Here is a 25,991-nt window from a genome sequence, read left to right on the forward strand (position 1 = left end):
GCCTTTAATGATCGTCTGTCACGATCACTCAGGACACACTTTCGTCCGCGCTGTGATTTAGCAGATGATGTTTTTCCGCTTTTCAAATATGCGGAATAAATCTTCGATACAGTACCTCTTGAAACACTGTCTGTTAACTCTGACATAATGCAATGACAACCTCACATAACAGTACTCCGACAACAAACTGAACTGTTTAGCACATTTACGAAGTTGTATAGGTGGCGTCAGTAGTCAAAAACACCAGCGCCACCTACATATTTCATTAAAATCAATCTTTCTTTTCAAACGTGCATTTCACAAGGTGTTTCCATATTTTTGTCCATCCACTGTATATGTTTTTGCTCTCTTTATAGAATAAAATTAATATCAGAATTGTAGAGTCTCACATTATCTGATGGATTTCAAATAGCTCTCGTTGAAATTTTTTATAAAAATTGGAATTGTGTTTTAGTATTAGCATGTATTTAAGTTGGGAGAATGGTTTTAGATCCACATAGGCATTAAATCTGGAAAATTTAGTTAAAATAAAAAAAGTAATTTTAAAATCATCATATACTATAACAAGAGAAAGTGGGAGGGGGATATAAAAATCAAAATGAGAAATAAAATTTTCCTTAGAGTGCTTTTGTTTACATTTCTGAGTCTAAACATTGTATGCATCATAATTACTGAATTTAAGTTTTCAAACAAATAGTACTTATATTTAAAAATATAGTAACAACATATAGTACTTATATTTAAACATATAGTAACAACTAATTTACTAATGATTCACTGTTTTGTAGCAAATTAAAATGTGTAGTACAATGAAAATAATTTAGCTGTTTTATGCATTGATAAATATTTCCACTTTTGAAGTAACTGATTATTTTTAGCTCTTTTGGCATCTGAAACATTGTCGATAATTTGATCGGTGGTACCGAAATATGACATTTTTTGCTCATAGGAGGAGAGATTTTCGAGGTCATGTTGTGTTATTTAGTCTGAAGATTTAAATACAATCAAATGTGCGTCCATTGTTCATTCATGATCACTTATTTTTATAAAACTTGTTTCGGCTGAAGCATTGCCAAAAGTGATTCTGAAATCCTTACACAATTTGTACTTCTGTTGACATTCTGAATATCTGTCAGACTGAGACTTTTTTTTAAATTGGTTCTCTGCAATTAAATGAAATGCCTAGAGTTTCTTCTACTTGCGTAACAATCATTCATCTATCTAACAACAAATTTTTTCTACTTTGGAAATCATTTCCTTTGTGACTAACACAGATAGAAAACTGGAGCATTGATCGTGTTCTTCCACAGCAAAATTCTGCTGCTCATTTGACTGTAAAGGAATAAGATAGAACATTATCTCCTAATGTCTTGGTTAATTCCTTATGAATGCCCTGCTTGACAAATGCTAAACATGAATAATTTATCATAATTTGAAGTTCAGTTTAATCTATATTTGGTTTCAGATTTGTGTTTTGAGATTTGGGTTCAGATAAGCTTTCAGATTTTGCATTATACCAAAGGGGCATTTTTTTAACGTTTTCTGTGTTACCTTTATTTATTAAATATCATGTTCTTCCCACTTAAACCATAAAATTCAATTCAACAGCAATATTGCAAAATAATTTTAAAATGAGCATATCTTTAGAATTTCCGATACGGTCTCACACACATGAGGGTTTCCCCCTCTCCTGTGCAGTGTTGTCATTGCTCGCTTTAAAATCTTTCAGTTTCTTAATCAAAAACTCATAAATGCATTACAAAATATGAAATAGATAATAAAAAAATCCAAAATTAAGGCTTCCAGATGCCTATATTCAGAGGAGGATTACGTTATTCAAAATTTTATGGCTCTAGGTACTGTTGTTTAATCACAATGCGAAAAAACGTACATACATTTATACAGATTCATCATTATTTAATATCTTTAAATATAACACAGGGTGGTAATATTTGGTGGCATCAGTTTGAAAGTGAATCGATGCAAAACACCAAAACGAAATTAATAGCCCTTCTGAGCTAACGCTCCTTTGGGCTAATAAACAAATAATAAGCTATAACCATTAAATTTGATATTAAATCTTATCTAGAAATTTCCAGCAAAATCTACCAACTCTACAATTCTTCTGCTTGACCCTCCTGAGTGAACTCTGCGCATTTCAGGGGTTGGCGGATTTTAGGTCGGCAGATTTTCGGTATTTGACTGTATTAACTTATTTTTAAATATTTGCTTCATTATCATAATTTATAGTAAAATATTTTTCTAATGCTGTATATCATCTATCTTGCTACATAATAATAATTTGCATGTCACTTGTAATTAGTTATTTTCTAAAGTTTAAAACACTAAAAAGTAAAGTTCTTCTAAAGTTTAAAACACTGGTTTCTAAAAAAATATTTTACATTTAAAGGATTTTTATTTCTTTTTTATGCTTGTGTGATATCAAAGAATAATCTTAAACATTTTTTACTATGTATTTTCTTATATTAGAATTACAAGATATGTTTGGACATACAGAATCATACATAGTATCTGATGAAAGTCTACCTGTGTTTGTTAGGCAGTTGGCTCTGCATGCTAATGTAAGTAGTCATATGTATCACATATAATGCATTTGTTCTCATAAAAAATTTGCTTATCATTTTTGTAGATCAGTGACAAATACTATTAAAAGTATTTGCTTAAAATAAAGAACTTATTTCAGCTGTAAATTTATATGTTTCTTATGAAAAAGCTTTTCTGTTGTTGTTTTTGTTAGAAGCACAAACATTTCGCTTTTTTACACAAAAAACAAAGTATCTGAGTAATAGTTAATATATATACAAGTGGCAAATTTAGCAAGTTGGTGATGTGTGTGTTTTTCGTTTGTGCTGTATGTAAGCTAATAGACCCAGAGCTATGAAATTTGGTACATAGGTGCATCTAGAAGAGAGCCAGTGCACCTCAAAGCGATTTTTTTTTTTTTTTTTTTTTTTTTTTCAAAATTCGAATCAAGTTTTTTTAATCTTTTTTAATGAAATTGCATCATTTTGAATAGTTTCATTCTTTTAGAAATGTGGTTTTGGACAACAGTTTTTCATTCAGTGCTTTTGTATACTAGACTACTGACTGTTGAAAATATGAGATAAAATATCTATTGCTTATTTGACTGTTTTTAAGATACTGAAAAATTTAGCATGATTTTTTTTCAATGGAAATTTGGTTAATTTATTTATTAGGATAATTAATATTTGTATTAAGGGATATTGCTTATTTCCTTTTGATTTTTGGGTATGCAACACGCACATCGCAATCTTCTTATTCTGACGCTTGTCTCACGAGACACAACAGAAAGAATTTCCTTTTTCCCCTCCTCTCTCTCTTTATTAGCTAATGGCATAGAGGTTTGTATATTTTGAATTATGTCATCCACAAAGCACAATTTTGATTGGTTATTGCTTTCTGATGATAGTTTCGTTCTTTTAGAAATGTGGTTTTAGCAACAGGTTTTCATTCACTGCAGTGGATACTGGACTGCTGAATGCTTCTATTGAAAATATAATATTTATTGCTTATTTCATTGTAATTTTTTATATTTTTTAATTATATATAATTTTAATTATATAAAAAGTTTTGCATGGCTTTCTAGGAAACAAAAGTTTTTAACTTCCTTTATATGATAAGATTTTGTAACGGGAAGTTGGTTAATTTATTTATTAGGATAATTAATATTTTTATTAAGGGATATTGCTTATTTAATTATAATTTTTTTAATATGTGATACATTTTATTGAATTTTATATATATATAAACTTGCTCCACAGAGTAAAATTCTGTGCAGTTTTAAAATTTACTGTTGGGTGTTCCCTTCAGGCAATTTTACGGTACATGTAAAAGCCAGACGAAAGCTGGCCGTGTAGTGGCTAACATACAATAAAAAATTAGTCGTTAGCAGTTTATGCTATGCTGACAGGTATTAAGAAATTAAAAAGCAGGTTTTAAAAATTAAAAACTAATTTTAATATTATTAATGACTTTAATACATAGATCAATCCAAAAAGAAGTTTAGTTGTAATTATTGAAAATAAATTAAGTAATTAGCTGAAAAGTAGTTCTTGTAGAGAGAAGACTTCTTCCCCAGAGTGTAGACAACCAGTTGTCTAGCAGTTGTTGTGTGGGTAGGTAGAGTACGTTCGCAGATGTATCAGAACGATTGAAATAGCAAGACATTTAGAAAAATGGTCTCGCTTAGAGGTGTGCACCATGATTTGTTATCCTGATCGAGTATATGGAGTGCTGCCATGCCATCACTGCCGATCAGTATTGTGCCACTTTAACAAGTTTATGAGAAGCCATCTGACGTAAGAGCCCTGCCATGTTGAGTGATGGTGTTGTCCGCCTGCATGATGGTGCCCCCAGCACCCACTTTCTTGACAAACTCAAGAACTGCTGCAAATGTTTAAGTGGGAAGTCTGGAGTCACTTTCTATATATCCCATTTAATCTTTTATTACCCATTGATTATTTCCTTCAAACAGTGATGTGAAAACAACTACCAAGAAATGGGTCAATGGGCAGAGACTCTACAAAGTCAGTTTAAATAAGTTGATCCTACATTCAGATAATTGCCAAAATAGATATGGTGATTAGGTGGGAAAATTATAGGCAAATACACCTCTCAATTCCCTTTTGCATTTTATGTCTATAATTAACAAATAATTTTTATTATCATTGTAACCTTTTTCTTTGGATCTATCCTCATATTTTCATATCCTTGATTGTTAAAGTAAATATGTAACAGCTAATAGTTCACATATTCTATTTTCTTATTAGCTTGCATCACTGATTATGAGTAGAAGGCAACATTCTGCAAAATATTCACACGTGTCCAATTGGTTAGAACGGCTCAGGACTATCAAAAGACTCCGTACTAAAGTGGTAGAGGAATTGAAAAGCAAAGCAGAAAATTTAGGATTTGAAAGTTTTAATGATTCTTCAAATTTTGATGATTTCACAGACTATGTATAATCATCAGATTCATGTCCATAAACTTGTAATATATGTAATCAGTCTCACAAAAAAAATCTGCATCTTGAAATCTTATATTGTACAAATATTGTAAATTTTAACATTTTTTGATTGTACAGTTTTATGATTATAATAAAAAGCTTATTTATCTCTTTTTGTAAGAAGAATATGTATTTCGATATGGAAGTGTTTCTTTAATTTTGGAAGAGTTTTTTTTCCCCTTACAAATATTTTATAAATAATTTTTCTGTGTTTCCTTTTTTGACATTAAAATTCGGTGTTCATGATTCATATTAGCATAAGTAAAATCAGTATGAAATGCTGTCCCATTTCTACACAAGATCTACAGGAAAATAGATGCATAGTTTCAAAAGAACTTTCTATTTATTGCACAATAGAAATATATCTTTCTTAGATAATAATTTTTAACATTAAATTTCATATTTAACATTTCTAATAATATGCTTTTCTTTTAACTTAAGATTATTTTGTATTTGTGCTTTTTTAAGTAAGCATATCAAATATTACTGGAGTATTAACTGCATTTGAAATTGAAATTTCACATTGCTTATTATGATTTAAAATAGTTTCACAAAATGCCAACAGTTTGGGGACTAGAAGAACAGCTTTAATTTTCTAGGTTTCATAACTATATAAAATTTGTAGACAAATTTAAGTGAAAAATTTATGTAAAATGTTGTTTTTAAAGAATACGGATGCTGGACAAACTAGAATCAGTTTGATTTTAAAATGTTATGAATATGTAAATTTTAAAAGAAATTCATGTTCTGTTCTAATATTCACATCTTTATTTATTTAAATTCTAATTTGAACAGAAATAACCCTTTGCAACCTAAGCACTTTTTTTAAAAAAGAAATTTCCAGTGGAAATTTTAAAAACAAATTTAATTTTGTAAAACTAAAAATTAGGAATATTTATAATTTTTGTACATTTTCTATTCTTAGTTTGCTTTTTCACCATTGTTAAAATTTGAATTTCACATTTCAAAGTTAAGTTCTTGGTGGTATGGTACCTATTTTCATATACACATTTTTTGGCATCTTTAGACAGGAGTTACAGTAATTACTCATTTTATAATGCTCACCCATTTGCTATGTTGCTGAAACAAGTGACAGCATTATTATATACCTTTTTCACTATGTGAAGTTTAATCTGTACTTGAAATACCTTTTTTCACTAAAAACGAAACACAATAATAATTAGCATTTATGGTTATTGAAGTAGCACAGCTTAAATACATAAATACACTGTGAAAGCTGCTGCCAGAGGTTCATAATATTGGAGTATAATGTAAATTGTGTATTGGTGTAGCTGAACTAGCAGAGTTTTGGCATATGTTATTAATGTCACTGTAGTAGCATTTAAATTATTATTAATTATTAATCAATTATTTTTATTTGATAACAGATGTATTGTTTTCAGTTGGCAGTTAGAGGTATTGATTTGGTTTAAGAGAAGGTAAATATTTAGTCCAGTTTTATAATATTTCTGCCGTTTTTTAACATAAAATGCTATAAATAAGAAGGTAAGAAAATAACAGCCCCCCCCCAAAAAAAATTAAGACCTTATATCAAGTAAGAAAATATTTCTATAAATTTTTATATTTTTAGAACTTTAAAATGCTAAGATAACTTTTAAATTGTTATAGACTGTAATCTAGTTTGTTATTGTATTTTTATTGTCATCGTTTTCTGTGTGGAAGACTTTGGCTTTGATTGCCTGTCATTAATTAATGACAGTATTCTACACACATATATAATCATATCCCATTGAATTATTATTTGCTTTCTTCGTTCATTTTGCATTATAAGTGATTTTACATTAATTATATTAGTAAAATTTCATGTTTCTTTTGGTGCACATGGAAGATGAGGCTTTTCAATATTCTTAAATTTTGTCATGCAACTCTTGAGCCCTTTGCTCTAGCTTTTCAAAAACATTGTGTACATTAAGAAGACAATGATTAGTGACTCGAAAAATATGAAAATGATCTCCATGTGTCACAAAATAATTTTATGCTGACCTTAACTGCTAGAGATTGTTTTGAGAGTGGCGAGAGAAATATGCTTTGCAATAAAATCTGGAAGTATTTATTTCCTCGTGCTATACACATATTAAACATTTGGTAAGTAAACAAGGAAGCAATAGGGAGCTCTCGGAGGTTTGTACAAGCCAATTACAAAAATTGTGTTTGATTTAAAAGCTCTTATTATTATTTACCTGTTCTAAGAAAAATACAAGTTTTGATAGACACAATTACCAACAAAACAATGCATGAAATGGGTCAAGTCATGTTGTTTAAATTTGCAAATATCATAAATCACATGCTACTCCTCAGCTATTTCCTGAAACAATGGAAGACTGCAGTGACAATTCCCATTCCCAAGCTAAATTAGCCAGCAGCAGACCCAGCCTCGTACAGACCAGTGAGTCTTCTCTCCACCCTCAGTAAAATAGCAGAGGCATTGATATACAATAGAATATTGGAATATATCAGTGAAAAAACATCTTTATACCCTAGCAATATGGGTTTCAAAGGAAGCACTTGACAAATCACCAGCTTTATTAAGTAACAGAGTTCATTGCAGAAGCTCAACAGAACGGTGAAAGCACAGCTGCACTATTTCTCGACATAGAAATCTTTCGATCATGATGGCAGTCGGCTTGATGGGCTACTGTACAAACTCGTAAGCCTGGGTTTCCCAGGATGCATTATTAACATCACCAAATCTTATCTCTTTGGCAGATGCTTTATCATTCACTACAAAAATTTTACTACTTTCTATAGAGAGGAATACCTATGCTGGGGTCCCTCAGGGTTCGCTCCTCGGCCCAATTTACTTTTTACTTTATGCGAATGATATATCACAGACACCTTTCACTACACTAGCCATGTATGCAGATGACACGGTGATCCTTGCAAAAAATGCATCCTTAGACCATGTTACTCAAGCATTACAGATACACATACATGCACTGGAGTCTTGGCTCCAAAAATGGAAAATTAAAATTAATGTGGAGAAATCAGAAGCAATTATCTTCACAAGGAAAATAAAAATCTAGCAAAATATCTATATGGAATGCACATCCCATGGGATAAAAGTGTCAAATACCTTGGAGTTATGCTTGATAAAAAATTAACATAGACGCCCCACACTACACATGTAATTAATAAGTTCCGAGCAGCTAAAGGTAAACTCACCTCCCTAATTTCTCGGAACTCCGTTTTATCTTTAGACAATAAGTTACTCCTCTATAAATCTATGTTGCGTCCCATCATAAACTATACTTATCCTGTTTGGGGCTTTGCCAGTAATATACGTATGAAAAAATTGCAAATTTTGCAAAATACTACTCTTAGACAGATTACTAGATGCAGATGGTTCATAAGGAACTCCATGATTCATGAAGACAACTAAAAGAATTCAAGGCAAAAATTGCAAAATGATTCTTTCAAAATATTTACTAATAGTATTCCTGAAATGGAGTATGATTATAACTTATTAAACAACATCAGAAGACCTGGTAATTGTATATGTTTCATTGCCTAATTCTACAGCATTTTATTCTATTTTAATAATAATTTTCTTTAATTTCTAGTTAATTTGTAACTAATCCCCAACTGAATTTTGACCCCCTCCCCTGTTTTGGCTAGACCTATCACTAAATTTATGTATGTCTGTGAATTCCACCCATCCTTTTATGCTTGTAAATAGTCAAATTGTGCATAGACTCCAACTACTACGGATTCTCCGTAGTTTCTACAGAAATTCATGAAAAACTACGAGCTACGAAAAGTATGGAAAAAACTACGGATTTTACAGAAACAAGAGCAGGAGAACCAGTACGCAAAACGGAACCAACTAATTCATCCGATGATTGGCTGAATACTCGTGTTATCATATATCACGTGTTGAGTGCGTTCCTAGTTTTGAAGAATTAGCCAATCGTAGATCAGTAACTCCAACCGTTAACGACTTATCAATAGTTCCACCAAATTGTCTGTCTCCCAGGTTCCTCGCTGATGCGTGTTTAGGCTGCATTGTGTAGTTTACGGCGAGAGCTTAGCGTGTGTCTTGTGAACTGTGAAAGATTTTTAATCATAATGCTGCCTCGAATGAAGAAGCCAAAATTATCAAAGCAGAAGTTTAAAGATTCATATTCTTCAGAATTTCCATGCATTAAAGCGTCCGAAATTTCTGTGAATCACGCACACTGCAGTGTATGCAACAAAGACTTCTCGGTTGCTCATGGCGGAAAAGATGACTGTAAACGGCATGTGTTTTCTCAAAAGCATATAGAACTTGGCACCGTTAAATCTAAAGAAATAACAAATTTCTTAATAAAAGATGATGAAACAGATCCTATAAAAGCCGAATGCTATTTTGTTCGTTTTTTAATTGAACATAATCTACCGCTTTCTGTTTCGGATCATTCCAAAGAGCTTTTCAAAGCAATGTTTCCGGATTCTGCCATAGCAAAAAAATTTAGCTGCAGTCATACCAAAACTGCTGCTATTGTGAAAACGCTTGCAGAAAATACTGTTGCTGATATTATAAAATCAGTGTGCAGTACATCATTTTCTCTAAGTACTGATGGAAGTAATGATAACAATGATAACAAACTGTACCCATTGGTTATAACATACTACAGTAAAGAAAAGGGAGTGATAATTACTTCAGTGATTTCTATTTTAGAATGCACGAATAATACAGGAGAAGGTATTTTTAATTGTAAAAATGAAAACTTTAAAAACAAAGGTTTAGAATGGAAAAATTGCTTATCATTTTCTTCAGATAATGCTAGTAATATGATTGGAAAGTTTAAAGGTGTAGCATCATTTATCAAAATGCATCAACCAAGTATAATCACCCGAGGTTGTCCGTGCCACCTCTTGCATATAGCTGCAAAAAAAGCTACTGAAAAATTAATTGGCTCAGAAATTGAAATGTTGATAATAGATATATATTTTTACTTGGAGAAAAGTTCGAAACGGAAGCATAGCTTCAAAGTTGCTCAACAAATTTTGGGACAGAATGCTAAATCTCAAATTTTGAAATATTGCAGTACGAGATGGTTGTCTCTTTTAGAATCTATAACAAGGATTTTGGAACAGTGGGATGCTGTGATAAATTTTTTTGGAGATAAACCAGATAACAGTGAGAATGAAGGAAAGAGATTGCAAAACATTAAAAAAATTTTACAGTCACCGACCACCAAATTGTACTTGTTATTTTTGAAAAATACTTTGCCTTTGTTTATAACAGTAAATATTAATTTGCAACAACAAGCTCCTTATATACATAAATTGAGAAGAAAACTTTTTGAACTTTTAATGAATTTATTTGTTAGATTCGTAAAACCATCAGTAATTTCTAAAGAAAATGAAGATGTTACTCTAACGTCTATTCCATTTCAGAAGTATAGTAAACAAAAAGAAAATGAAAATTTAGTGATTGGTGCGGAAACAAGACTATATTTAAAAAATGCCAAGTTGAATGAAAGTGAAGTGAAATCATTTTTCAATTCTGTGCGAGCTTTTTTGTAACTGCATGTTCATATATAATTGATAAATTTCCACTGAGTGATCCATTTCTAAAACATGCTGAAGTTGCTGACATCAACTTGAGAACTGAAGTCTCATTTTCATCTGTTCTTTACTTGATGAATACTTTTCCATCCATTATTGATGAAAAATGTCTTAATCAAGTAGAAATTGAATTTTCCATGTATCAAGTAGATGATTTGAAAGAAATTGTAGATTTGTGTATTGATATAGCATGGGGAGAAATTGCCAAATTAAAAAATATGAATGGGTGTATTAAATACAAAGTATTGCCTTCTGTAATGCTTGCTGTCTTAATAATACCTCATTCAAATGCAGCTTGCGAAAGAATTTTTTCTATTGTTAAAAAAAATCAGACGGAATTTCGACCAAATTTAGGTCTTAAAACTCTTGAAGCAGTTTTGATTGAAAAAATAAATATGCAGGCAAATGAAGAACTGTGTTATAAAAAAACATTCTCAAAATCAGAACTTAAGCTTGCTAAGCATGCTACATATAAATCTTTGCATTCATAAATTATGCGTATTTTGTTTAATACTTATATGTATCATTCTTGGTTATTTAAATTTTATTTCCCTGTAGAAATCATATCCAGAATAAAGATATGATTTATAGCTTCTGATTTTTTCTATGATTAGTAGTGATTTGAAGTACTTTTTATTAGTGAATGCTTGAGGAGTTAAAAGAAAATTTCTAATTAAATGTGCATATAATTTACAAGGTATATTTTTAATTATTCAGTTTTATATGTATATGGATTTTAAATGTAATAAAATTGATTACAATTAATTATTAATTTAAAATTAATGAATGGTTAATTACAACATACGCTACGCGCACATTTTTAAAGTTGTAAAAATGTTGTTCGCGCGTTGACTACTGACAAGGTTTGCTGAAGGTTGGAGTCTATGAATTGTGCTTTGTGTTTGCTCCACCAATCTCATTTCAGCTACAGTTCACCTGAACGTGCTCCCTCCTCCACTCTACTCTCTGGCTACAACAGTGATGAATTCAGACTCTCAGCGGGCATCATGCAGCTAGCAGTGTAGCCGACTCTCCAAAGTTATAGAAGAAGGAATTGTCATGTGTGTTCAAGCTCGCTAAGCAGATGGATGTGCTACCCAAGGAACTCTCGATATTTTCTACTCCACTGCTTTACATACATACATCAATAATTGCTTTTGCTACTAAAACAGGTTAAAAACTTCAATTGCTTATCATTCCAATGCTATGCCTACAAAAGATATGTCTAGAATATTTCTTCACATGATAAAACGCAGGATAGGGCGATGCCCTGGAGAAGTGACTTTCACCTAATTTGGCTCGAATTTTATTGGAGTTGTTTGATGAGCATAAGGATGAATTTCAATTAGTGTCCTAGCCACCTAAATCGCTGTATCTTAATCCGATGCAGCACATTTGAGATTTCATATAGTGATAGCTCAGAGCTCAAACACCACCACGTGGAATATCTCAACTTTGCATGACTGCTGCTTAGATATTTAATATAACCTGTCTCCAGTCATCTACCAAGAACTTGTGACATCAATGCCAAGGTGAGTTGCAACTGTTTTGCAGGCCAAAGGTCACACGATACATTATTGAGTAAGTAATCATAATGTTTTGGCTCTTCAGTGTATATACAGTAGCAGTACACAATTGCTTAAGATCAATAGTTGATCTTAAGCAATCTGTAAGATGCTTAAGATCTTGCAGATTAGCAATCTGTAAGATGATAGTCAGAAAAGCTATATAGATGTGAAAGAAATCATTCTTTCACATCTATATAGCTTTTTTGTTTTATCTGTAAGAAAAAATCTGATAAATTTTGTTTGCTTTGGGGAAATTAGATATGGCAATGTAATCTTTCTTTTTCAAAAAAGTTTGGGATGAAAAACTATATTTTGCCAAATGATGTTATGTGAAAGTTTTTGCACAAATTTTAAATACAAATGCATCATTGCAATTTTATTCATGCTTAACTTTCAGTATCAACAATCCATAATATATATAATAAAAATTAACATTTTCTATTGCAAAATATATGGTAAATATAAGCTCCTTAAATATAATGGAAATACTACATTTTAAATAAGTACTATGAATTAACATCACCGGTTATTTTTATACAACCTATAAAATCTTTAAACATTCATAAACAGTTATTTACAAATGTAAATAATGAATCTTCAAAATTCGTATCTCATATAATTAAAAATAAGTCTTAATACTATGCATAATACAGCATCACATCAAAACCACAAATTTTTTTAGGGTTATTTTTTATATTAGGCTAGACGAGGAAAATGCAAGTGAAAGAATTAAAAATGATATACTGGTTCTTCCTAAAATGTTCCCTAATGTACTTGGAAGTTTCTAAAGTACTAAAATGCACTTTCCCCAAAAAATTACTGTATATTAAATTTGTGGTTTTCCCATGATGCCAAAAATAATTTTGATTCAATCCTTTTATAGAAATAGGCCAACATCATAAAATTTATAAATACATAATTACTAACTTGCATAAAATGAACTTTTCACAAATGAACAAACAGACATTACAGCATAGTATAAGCATGAATACTACATACAACAATAACTTATTTGCTTTATACAGTTTGAAAGATAAGAGAATATGGGTGATTTTACAACGAACATGTGATTTTATTGCTTTCAAAGATAATATTTTTAACAATGGAATAAATTAACATTTAGCCTAATATTGAGCTACATTCAGAGACAATATAAATAAATAATGCAATTGATATACACCTAAGACTAGAGAGAACACATCATGATCCCTGCATTAAAAGGCACTTTACAATACAAAAATTAAGTAGATACATGAGATTCATAAACAAAAAAAGGAAAGCGTAACAACCATGAGTATTAATATGAACAAGTATATATAGGTTTCAATATTTGCTTATTTCTAAATAGCAATAAATATAAGTACTATAAAAATAATAATTGATTCAATAAAACACAAGATTGTCATTTCAACATTTTATCTTTAAAACTGAGCATATTTTGATATTTTGCATGTAAAGATGTGAAGAGAAATTATTTATCTCTTCACTGTACTTGTATTAAAAGTGAAATTGTAAAATAATTATCACTATCCTAAAGCATTAATATGAATTTCCAAAAACAATTCTACTTTTTATAACAGTAAATATGCTTGTTTGTGACTTAATTTTATTAAGGGCATAAATTTCCTCTTTGTAATCTTTCTACACTCATTTCTCTGACAAGTGAGTGTTTAACAACATTAAATTGCAATATTTTCTAACCATCAGATAGTTATTAGCTAACAATATCAATATTTTTATAAAATTTTTACTTGCTGTCTATATTTTATAAATGCAGAAGTTATCAAAAGATAACCATTTCCAGTTATTATTGTTTTGGGGGGGAGCAATGCATCATGCCATGCTACCAGATCATTTATCATTCAAACAACTTGCCAAACACTGCCACTGCATGACATGTAAGTTCTTTAATTTATCTTTCATGTGACCAGTTCCCAGAATGTTGTTGGATGTGGCATTAAAATCTTTGATTTAGCTTTCAGATCAATAATATTTAACTTCCATATAATATAACATAAGTAAATTAGGTATTTAAATATATTTCATACTTGAAATTCAACACGTTTTCACAAAATTTCACTCATAATTAAAATTTAGTTTTCAGCCTTCTACACTTATATAAACAATTTTACTAGTATTTCAAATCTTTCATTATTATTTTTGAGGGGGGGGGAGAAAAGAGCAAATGAAATTTGAATAATTTATCTCAGTATTTACATGAACATATTTTATAAATAGTAAAAAAAAATACAGGAATTTTAACTGAAAAATAATTAATACATTCAAAATCTCCATTTAAAAGACACAGTTACAAATAAAAACTACTATATAACATTAATTTAAATGTTATGCTGTCGATTTCTTGTTTAAAATTCATAAAAATGAAAATTAAATACTTAATAATGCATAAAAAGACAGGCAGTGATTTAAATAATTTCATTTCAGTTCTTCCATATTATGCTTCACTTACATTAAATTATTAAACCTCCAAATTCCTGCATGAATTTTCATAGAAAACCTAAAAGTTTCTTACAGATAGTTATTTTTCAGTTTTATTTGGAACTGTTATTGTTACATTATTGCAGAGTCACCTAAAGTACAGAAGATCTTATTAATAAATGATATCTGCTTAAGATGGGTTTTAAATACTATAAGGAATTTGCATTGTGCTAACTCAAATTCAAATTTACATGAGTAAGAAGCTACAGACTTAACTACTATACCTTTTTTTTTTTTCTAAAGAGGGTAAAAAAAGTTCAACTAAAAATTAACAAATGTTTATGAAATTATAAAACAATTAAAAGTTTAAAATCATAATTATGAAAGTAAAAAAAACTAAATAACAGAAAATTTTTAGAAAATTACACTATGCATAAATTTAAAACATGCACATTTGGAAATTGCTACAGCATAACTTTTAAAAAAATAGCATATAATACTTTTAATATGATAAAATAGTTTTAATTTGTTATTTTATATTAAATAAAAATTGAAACAAAAGCATCATAAAATAAGTCCAGTATAATACTGAACTTCAAAAAGACACACTAAAACACAAACGTTCTTCTACACATTATTAATAATATGTAAAAAATTACATATGGGTGGATCTATGCATTTAATAGACAATGCTTGGCAACAGCCTTAGGACATTAAAAACAGTCCTTAAAATTCCAGAATTTTTCTTAAATAACAACTGGAATAATTCTGCTATCAATAAAACAAATTTTAAACGCAAAAATTTAATGGTTTGAGGAAGGGGAGAGAAAGAATATTCATCACTTTTGCCACAAAAATAATCTGAAATGTAGAAGCAAGGAATGTTTATACCACTACACAGAAATCTATGCTCATAATTTTTAAGAAGCTTATTTTTATGAAGGAAATTATCCTGTGGAATTTTGACAACTAAAAATATATTTATATATATAAATCCACTAATAATATATCCAACAAGATATACAATGTATTAAATATTGCAAATTGGAACACTAAAAAAATAGAACGAATCTTTATTAAATATCTACTGCCACTTGTAACCATTCACTCAGGTGAAAAGAATGACAATGACTTTTTAAATTATTTTCAGCAAGTAATTTTCTGAAAATACAGCAAAACCACTGATAACTGCTGTTTATCCTGTCATTTCCATTATCAGCAGGAACTTTAATAACTGCTACTAACAGCAGCTTTTATTTAAACTTGTTGACTAAATATACTTTGTTTCTTTGGTATCTTGAACACTTGAAATAGGCACAAAAAAAAGTTTAAAAAGAAAGAAAAAAAATTAAATATGTTCCAAAAATTAGTAAATTTCTTCAGAAAACAGTAAATAATTACTTTTTTAAAGGAACCAGTACCAATATTTTCATACACAACATAGCTCAAAAGTAAATATTTTGCAATCACATAATGAATAAAAATGTTTGTGCTGAAGTGACTATATGTATTTTTTATACTACCTAATATTAAAATACCTGAAACTTAACATTTATCACAGATCAATACTTTTTCACCAAAATTAATTTTATTTTCACAATTGCAGTAATTTTCTTTTTGAGTTTGTAATTCCAAACGAACCTAAAAAGAGAAAAATGTAAAAAATATATCTATATTAAATATGCATAAATACAAAAGTATACATATAAGTGCCATAAAAATATACGTGGATAGATTTAAAAACCTATCTATGTAGTGAATATATATGCCAGCTACCAATTTATATAATTTTAATTTATAGCCACTGTAAGTTATCATAGAATACATTTAAACAGACATTTGGAATTGAATTTAGTGAAAGCAGTTAAATAAATATTTTTGATAGATATGTAAAATTAAAATAAAATACTGTTAAAATTTGAATGCAGAAAATAACACTCACATATTTAATATGCATATCCTGTGGAATTTTGACATAAAAATTTTTGACATGTGACAAAAGCTATTTAATAAGAAAATTTCTAATGTATTTGCAGTTTCTTTTTTCGAATCACAAAGTATTGTAATTACAAATTTAGGAAAGTTAACTGATTTTTTTTTTTTAACTTTAAAATTGACTTCTTTCTATCAAATAAGAATTAGTGCCATTTAGTCAAATAAATTATTATACTTTCACTATTTTTGCAATCTTATGAATTATTTCAAAGAAATAAAAATATGTGTAACATATTTTTATATAATATGTTACACATATTTTCTGAGAACAAATAAATAATTTGGTACTTATGTATTATTTTATCAACCATAAAAACTGTCTACAAGCAGCAAGATTTAATACCAATTATGGATAAAAGCATGACACAATGAAGAAACATTTTGTTTTTCCTTTAGATATGTATTTGGAAAAATTTTTCAACTTAAAGCCAAACTCCCAATTTTACCTAGGTAGCTTTAGATATTGAAAAAGTCATGGCTTTCATAGCATATTTTGATAAGTGGATATGAATAATTTTTTTCAAAAGGAGCACAAACATAGCCTAGCATCCATTGCTTCTTTAAAAGCGCCATTTTGCATGAAAACAAAACTGTCAAGTAGCAAACAAAAAAAATTCCAAGCAGACTACTTTTTTAATAGCAAAGCAAAGTCCTCTAAAAAATGTAGGAACAGCCTCTGTTCACTCAATATGCACCATATACGATAAATATGTAACATTATAAATAAATATGATATTTATTATGGCTACAAAAACATTGAAAAGGTATATGACTAGTTAATACAAAAAAAGAATTTGGCTATTTCGGAGGCAATTTGAAATGCTTTATGTAGCTTAAATTGGGCAGAAGTATTTGTTACGAAATTGTCACACCAGTAAAGAATGCCATCTATGGATGGAAGTTTTAAATGAAAACTATTTCTAAATTGACAACTAAATGCATAATGCTCAGATATGACCAGTGCACCAAAAACATAGTTGTTTGTATCTCTCAGTCCAAACCTGTGCAGATATGGCAAGAAGGGACCATGTCCAGTGAAGAAATATGTTACTTGTATTGGTGAGTCTTTTTGAATTTGAATTTTCGGAAGGATTTATAGGTCAGTCATCCAGTTTCTGCATATGCCCATTCTTATTGCCACGGATTTATGAGTTGACAGTAACTGCTTGTTTAATAGAGGAATATAAATTAATCTATCAGCAGTGTTTTAATACTGCTAACTTGCCAAGTTGATCAGCTAGTTCATTACCTATTTTTGTCCCATATAGGCAAAAGTAAATTATGTGTGAATGTAGGCTAAGTGGAGTTTCTTGCTCAGTTATAAAGTTTATTACTATAATTTTAAAGTAATGGTTCCCAAACGTTTTGGCTAGCACAACTTTTTAAATTATATTTTAACATGTTAATGATTAAGATAATGTCAACATTATGTTTGATACATTAAAATTATGTTTTAAGTGAAAATTATTTTTAAAAATTAACTTAAGTAACTTTAATTATTTCTTGTAAAACATAATCTTAACTTAAAGCATTTAGTTTAGATTATATTTGATTACTTAATGAGAATTCTCCACATGGTAATGAAACTTTTCTTGCTCAGTTACAAAGTTTCATTACCATGTTGAGAATTATCATTAAGTAATCAAATATAATCATTTTATTACAGTCAAAAGTCTTTAATCCGGACTCGTCGGGACTTCGGTGATTCCGGATTATAGATCATAAGTTTAAATCTGGTAAGATGGCATGCAGAAATTATAAAATTAAAAATATGAAACCGTAATTTATAAAATAATGAGCAATTATGATCTAAAAGGTATCAAAATTTACAAAAAAAAAAAAAAAAAAAAAAAAAAAGATTAATATTTATTTGTTTATTAAACATTTCTTTCAACGCGCACATGCGTAGAGCATACATTATGCATAGCCGAAATTAGAAAATTGCAACCAGAAAACTATTTGATTTGTATTCGTGATATTTATAATGACGAGGAATTTGATTTAAATCATATCAAAGAAGTACATCAAGATGAAATACTACATTTAATAAGGAATTATAGCCGAATAAAATAAAAACATCTGCCCTGAAGATAATGATAGTGTTGACAAATCAACTTCCAGTTCATTGCGCGCCACCAAGTTCCCCCTCACCCCCCGCGCAGAGCAGCGTGAAATTGATAAACAGATTTCGGAACGGTTAGATAAACAAAGGATATGCCTTTATCCATTTTTTGGAGCAATTCCACTTTTTGTTTGATGGACATCGAAACATACTTTCGTTTTCGTAGATCCTTTGGGAGCTCCAGCATCGGAAATTCTATTTGACATAATTGAAAGTTCAAGCTTACTTTTATAAAATTGCTCTTACAGTCTGCAAAAAATAATAAGCCAGATCCAATTCGAAGATTAAGGAAAATGCAATCATCAACATTAACTGAAATAGACAATTAGATCATTTTAGCTTATACCGTCCGTTATACATTAATTGCGCAGTGAAAGCGTATTCTGTGCTCGTGCACACGCAAATGCGCAGTCATAAAGGTCTTACGTGCACGCTTAAATGCCTATGCGCATGCGTCAACGTGGCGCATGCGCAGAAAGGTTTTAGCTTTGAGGTCCGGATTATAGATCATTCTGGATTATGGGTGTCCGAATTAACGACTTTTGACTGTATAACCTCTTTACAGGGCCACCATTTAAAAAAATACATGATAATAAATTTTTATTCAAGACTGTTAATTAAGAAGCAAAATTTTACTATGCAGACCATCACTCGATTAAGGTGCAAGTTTTGTTAGTCTTTGCAAGTCATCAAACATGTCGAAATATTACTTTAAACAAAACTTTTAAACACTATTATGGTAAAAGTATATTACTACAGAGGATGGAATCTGCAAGAAATGGCATATTATTTAATTTCTGTGCAGGGAAAAAAAATGTTTGAATAATAAAAAAAATCAACCTGTAATAAAGAAAACTAATGTTATATTAGTCATAAGCACAATAGAGTTACATAACTCTTTTTAGAAAGAAAAAATTTTAAACTCTTATGATCAATTAGCTTCAGCACTGAATTCAGGCAGTGCTAATACTGATATTCATATTTTATATAAACAGATATGGGTATTATCAAGCTAATCATACTAACTTTTTCAGTCATAATTAATATCCGACCTTCAACTTTTGGTTCCAATTTGCACTGATCTCTCTCGATTTCATCAACAATTGGAGGCACAGGAAGATGAGAATCAACTGCTGTTTGTCGAGCTTCTGATTTGTGTACTTGGAATCTGCCTACTTCTTCAAGAATCTTCACAGCACTGTGTCTAAATAACAAAACATTAATGCATATGTATCATGAAACCAAAATGTGCAATGACCATTTCAATATGATTTAAATGAAATTATGTGTACCATATATCTACACAAGTTTTGTTTTAAATTTGTAGTTTTTTTTTTTTTAATTTTTATTTTGGATATGCTATGAGCATGTTATAATTCTCTAGAGATGCAGAGATGACACTGTTAGTGTCCGCCACAGTTACAACCTCAGATGATTATGTAGACTGTGTGCAAAGTTAGTCATAAAATAGCTTTTCAGTTCAACAAATGGAGATATAACAGCAGGTAAATCAGTTTGCTTGTTTTATTAATCTCAAACGGACACATCATGAATAAATGCAACCAACTGAGTATGTCAAGCATTTGGCATAATCCAGAGAATGACAAGATGCATTTCATTGGTTTGCAATATTTCAGAGTGGAAACTCTGGGAGATAACCAGTGCAATGGCACACCAATAACTATTCATGTTGACACTTCAAGGAGAACAGTCAAATATGTCTGGAGGTAACATAACTAAAACCCAACTGCAACAATGGCAAAACAAATGCTGTCAACAAACATTCAAAATTTATGAAAAAACAGCTGTGAAATGCTGTTTCAAAAGCTAGAAAGTGACATTATGATAGTAAAAGGTGATGGCATCGTTTATTATTTTCCTGAATAATTTGCATTTTACAGAATCTATGGTATTAATTTAGAAATCAAACAACATAAATCAGCATTATACTTTAAAAATTTCATAGCATTATATTTATTGTGAAAATCTGCAAATATATTGTGAAAATCTGCTGATTTTTGTTGTTTGGCTTCTAAATTAATATTTGTTCGCCATGTTATTTTAACCTAGAATCTATGGTAATTTGTTCCTATGCCCAAAATCATAAAATATTTATAGTTACCAGATATTCTAATTTATATACACTCATTGCCACAAAAAATCTGTCTACAAAGAAAGATTTGCGAGAATCGAATGGAATTTTATAAATGTGAGTGTAACAGTGATATAAATAAGTGATTATGAAATCAAAGCAAAAGGATATTTTATAAAAGAAGAAAACTACAAACTAATGGAGCTTCTAGTACCTTGTTGGACCACCTTTAGCATGAATACATGCCACTGAGGCATACAGGCCCTAACATGTATCCTCTATTGTCTCATTCCACAGTTGCTGAAAGCATGCCTCTAATTTGAACAAAGTGCAAGGCAACTCATTATCCTAAGTGATCCATGACCAACCTGTTGATTGGGCAGATCAAGGAAGGGAGATAATGCATCAGAGGGATTCCTGTGATATCCTAGCTGTGTGTGGCCCAGCACTGTCCTGTTGAAAAATGCCTCCTGGGATCTCTGTCATGATTGACAACACATGTAGCTGAAGGATATCATGAATGTAAAGCTAGGCTGTTATGCAGCAATACTGAAAGTGGCCCAATGTCGTATGCGAGAGCGCTCATACCATCACATCAACTATGGAAATAGTCAACTGTGTTGAAGTATTCATGCCAAATAAATGCAACAGTAGGTGGGTGTTGTTGGCACCACATATAAAGGACATAGTTATACCAAATATCTTTCAGCCAGGCACCTTGCAGACAGACTTGAAACTGCTGCCTATGTCTGGATGGCAGGCAAACCACGTGTGCATGTCAAGTGATGCGACTGTCCTCTCTGCTATTGGTCTGCTGAGGGTGTACTATGCTTGACTGATTTGTATGTGATATATCTGTCATCCACTGGTTTCAAGACTCCTCACAGTAAAGTCAGAAGGGCCTATATAGTGAACTAATCACCAAGCTGTCCTCCTGGCTTCCTCTATTCAGTGATTCTTTATCTCTCAAACTCTGAAAGCTGATCATAATGATGTCAATGTCATACCAAGTAAACAGCCACAAATTAATTATAGCCACAAATTAATTATAGGCAAATGTATCTGTATATCTTTCTTATGCATCAAAGACAACAAAGTCCAATGAGCACTGATAGCATTATGCAGTTCATGATCAGGGTATATTTCTGATCATTTGCATAGATGCTTGACAAGTACTTTCATGTGCTTGGTGCACAAATTTGTGTGTCACTGAATGTACACCAAGTCAAAAATAAATGGGACAATTTTATATCTCCTGTTCTACAGGGCAGATTGACAAAATTCAACTTGTGTTTTTCATGGCTCGAAAGCGCAACTTAAATTTATATATAGTATTGTTCTAACATGCATATTTTGGCCCAGAGTCAGACTTTTTTCTGAAATGACACGGCAATTGTTTTTCATATTTTTATTGTGCAACTCAAATTATGCCTAAAAACCAAATTTTGTAAAATTTTGTGTGAAATTTAATCAGCATTCAGAAATTTATTTTGGTGTACGTTTTTTACTTTGTGCCAAGAATAATTCACTTACCAAACTTCTCAGTTTATGGAAACCTATTTCATTTTCCACAAGCAGGAAAAAAGTATAGTTTTTCTTTCTTTCACATATTTTTAAATCACAGTTGTTATTTTTAGACCTTTTTTTATTTTCAGTATTTCATTTTAATTATTTGTGTGGCTGAATTCTCCAAATAGTTATTTTTAAAAACTGTATTGATTTATTTGTATTATGTAATTTAAACATGTTTATTCATAAATTTTTTTTTTCTAAATTTAATTTATTTTAATAACATTTCTTTCGAAAGAATACTTTGTCACCTAGCATTCATCATGATGCCTTTGAAAACTGCATTCTGCATTAAAACAGAAAATGTCATAAAGTACAGTTAACTAATTTAACTACCATAAAGTACATGAACTAATTTAGCAGAACAGCATTTAAATGAAAACTATTTGGTCATCCTTATTTAGTGTAACTTAAAAAAATGACATTAATTTCAATAAATAGTAAAATAGTACCTTCTTGATAAGCAAATAAGGCTCTGTCTATGCTTTGTTTTATTACCTATAGCACCCGTCAAAACTTTAATGGCATGGAAATGATTTTGAACAATTGTGCACAACTCTGGGCACTCTTCTTCAGTGAGCTAAGTAATGAAATCGTTGAAATTTATATTCGTATAAGATCATCATCACAAAACATGGCAAGTGTATTTTTTATTACAAAACTAATAAACTTACCAATGTTTTACTATTTTTTAAGCAATCATAACCATCTTTTCCTTGACACAGGTAAGACTTTGTAACTAACCTGTAATTCTTAAAAAAGGAAAAAATAAAATTAATTAATCTTTAAAATATTCAAAATGCATATAAAAATAACAAAATATAACTATGGACATATTAATTATGCAATATTTGTCTAAAGTTAGCTTCCCAACCAATGCTGTCAGTTCACTATTTGAAATGCAATCTTTACACATCTTTAGTATTAGCAGAACTGGATGAAAAGTCCATAATACAAACATACTTTTCAGATGTTTATCATATAAGAATAAAGACTCAGTTCCAAAGTATTCTTGTTCTGCATCCACACAATGGACTTCATAAGAAATCATGTGAGTAGAATTTGGCTACAGGAAAACATCTGTATGATCAAAGAAACTGGTGCAAATGGCAATAATAATAATAATAAATAAAATGATAACGGGCAATAAAAAATTCATAAATGGCAATAAAAAAGAACAATTAGAAAATATGGAAGTACTTACATTGGAATTCATGAAATTCACAGAATTTTCACCCTTTTGTAAAATATAAAAGTGCATATTGTGTGCTTACATATTGTATTTAAAAATAAAGAAGAAGCTACCATAATTTTAAGTCAATTGCAGATTGGAATAATATGTTAATTTACTACTTGCAATACTGTAGAATACTGATGTGTCATATCTGAAGAAAGATATGTTAAGTAATTCCAGATAGAGATCATATACAAGACATTACTTTACAGGAATAAAGAGCTAACCCATGACAGCCTTATTGCTCTACCCTACATACTTATTACTTAAACTCATTGAGCCTCATTGCTACTGGATGCAGATTTCGACTTCAAAATATTGCACAGATATTGTACTTTTTATCACACTTTACAGTATGATGTATAATGATAATAATTTTCATGTACTATTTTAATTTGATAATATAGAAAAGGTTAATGAAAGTAGAAAGATAACTACAGATAAAGATGATGCTGGGAGATGTAAAATCTATTTGCCATTATTTCTCTTGTGTATGAGAATTATGAATTTATATGAATTTTGTTTATGCATTGTGATGGTTTGTCTGTGAATTTTGGAACAGCTCTCATTTTGTAATTGTTTGTTTTTTACACTGGCTATTGGAATTAGCATTATTTTTTCTTTTTTGTCTAGTCATTATTCCCAACTGAGTATGATACCTGAATTTGCTTAGATTATATTTTCATTTTAATATATATATATACACACATACAATAGTACACATTAAACTCTCTCATAGTGATTGCCTACCTGAGTAACCACATCTGAAATTGACAAATATTTTTCAGAATAAACAAACACTGGCTCTAAATACCATCTCTCTAGGTTTATTTGATTATGGCAAAACATGTGAGAGCAACCTGCCATTCACAAAAGTCCAAAAATTTGTTTAATTTTGTGTATTACAATAAACTGTACCATAAGATATGCAGTATGGCTTATAAAATATGAAATAAGGCTTATACAATAAAGGCCTCATTGTACAGAGGTTGTTTGCACATTTTTTAGATGCCTTTGCTTTGCTATAAAAAAATCGCCTGCTTGGAAAAATATTTTTTAACTTCAACAATATTTTTGAATGTGTAAATTATCATCTGCTACTTGATAATGTTTTTCATGCAAAATGGCACTTTTAAAGAAGCAACAGGCAGAAGGCTATGTTTGTGCTCTTTCCAAAGAAAAGTATTCGTATTAGTTATTAAAAAATGTTGTAAAAGCCATGATTTTTCCAGTATATAAAGGAAAGACAGATATTATTGTCAATACGAAAGGGAAAAAACGTCAAAATTTAGCTTCAAAGGAGAAAAATTGTTAAATATACATACCCAAAGGAAAAAGCGAATCTTGCAAAGGTACATAGTTTAAAAGAAAATCTGCGAAGTCGGAGGACAGATGCATAAACATTAAAATACTCAGTGTCAACCACAAAGAAAGAGACTAATGCTGATTTTAATCTTAAAAAGGTGAAAAAACTTAATGCACATCGTCTTTCTCCACTGCATATCGTCGAAAGCAGAACCTACTGCAGAATTCTCTATGAGAAACAATTATTTGGACAAAAATGGAAATTGTTGTCACAGTAGATGAATCAAGGGTGTATTTAAATGACTGCAGTAAAAGAGATCCATTTTTTATCATCATTAAAGAGAAGAAAAAATCCCAGAACATGGTTTAAAGTATCTAAAGAACGTTTTTCAAAGTATTTATGATTGTTGTCAGCTTTTGATATAACGACAAATAAAAATTAAAGAGCGTGCAGGAACTCTTAAGAACAACTCCACAGATTATAAGGAATACATTTTACACCCAATTTTCAAATATGAAATACCTTCTCTTTACCCACACTGCCATCAGTCAGTAGAACTGCATCAAGACAAAGCAAGCAGCCACATGTCAAAATCCACTATTAAAAAGTCTAAAAATTAAAGGTCTAACTTTTGTTTATTTATGAGCAAGATAATTACCCTATATTGATACCCCTAGACAAACACCTAGGTTCACCTACTGATAAACACTGGCCCTGTATTTTACTACATGAATGAAGAACTCTTTAATTAAGTCATGAAATCATATTTCTGTTACCCATTATAATATAACATGGAAGAAAAAGTACCTTAAAACAGTAAAAAAACATTAAGTTATTATGACATGATTGCAAATGTGCAACTTTATGAGAAAGAAGTCAAAATACATTATAAAAGTTGCTCTTGTATGCCTGGTTCAAAACATCAATTACATAGGCAATTGCCTAAGGCACCCATTATTGAGGGCATTCACTAAATACTTCTCTCTCTGTTGTACAGTATGGATACAATATATGAATGCTCAGGCTATTTATTTCTTTAAAGATGTAT

General features: G+C 30.1%; 2 protein-coding genes across 8 annotated transcripts in view; one reads left to right on the top strand and one right to left on the bottom strand.

Moving 5' to 3' along the window:
* The window catches only part of gig (TSC complex subunit tuberin), a 148,213-nt gene extending 143,051 nt beyond the window's left edge, over positions 1-5,162 (top strand). For all 4 annotated transcript variants that reach the window (XM_085812599.1, XM_085812601.1, XM_085812600.1 and 1 more), the window contains 2 exons: positions 2,491-2,582; positions 4,812-5,162. In XM_085812599.1, coding sequence (XP_085668725.1) covers positions 2,491-2,582; positions 4,812-5,006 — 287 coding nt within the window. In that variant the 3' untranslated portion in view covers positions 5,007-5,162. The remainder of the gene's footprint in view (positions 1-2,490; positions 2,583-4,811) is intronic.
* A 7,385-nt stretch (positions 5,163-12,547) lies between these two features.
* Positions 12,548-25,991, bottom strand: part of LOC118193941 (uncharacterized) — a 50,347-nt gene continuing 36,903 nt past the window's right edge. For all 4 annotated transcript variants that reach the window (XM_035365127.2, XM_035365113.2, XM_035365119.2 and 1 more), the window contains exons 11-14: positions 23,078-23,155; positions 22,856-22,983; positions 19,769-19,946; positions 12,548-16,266 (exon numbers count right to left, since the gene is read on the bottom strand). In XM_035365127.2, the coding sequence (XP_035221018.1) occupies positions 16,171-16,266; positions 19,769-19,946; positions 22,856-22,983; positions 23,078-23,155 (480 nt within the window). In that variant the 3' untranslated portion in view covers positions 12,548-16,170. The remainder of the gene's footprint in view (positions 16,267-19,768; positions 19,947-22,855; positions 22,984-23,077; positions 23,156-25,991) is intronic.

The sequence above is a fragment of the Stegodyphus dumicola genome, chromosome 3 (assembly GCF_044657685.1).
Source record: "Stegodyphus dumicola isolate Sdum_Otavi_A_Nest chromosome 3, ASM4465768v1".
Taxonomy (NCBI): domain Eukaryota; kingdom Metazoa; phylum Arthropoda; class Arachnida; order Araneae; family Eresidae; genus Stegodyphus; species Stegodyphus dumicola.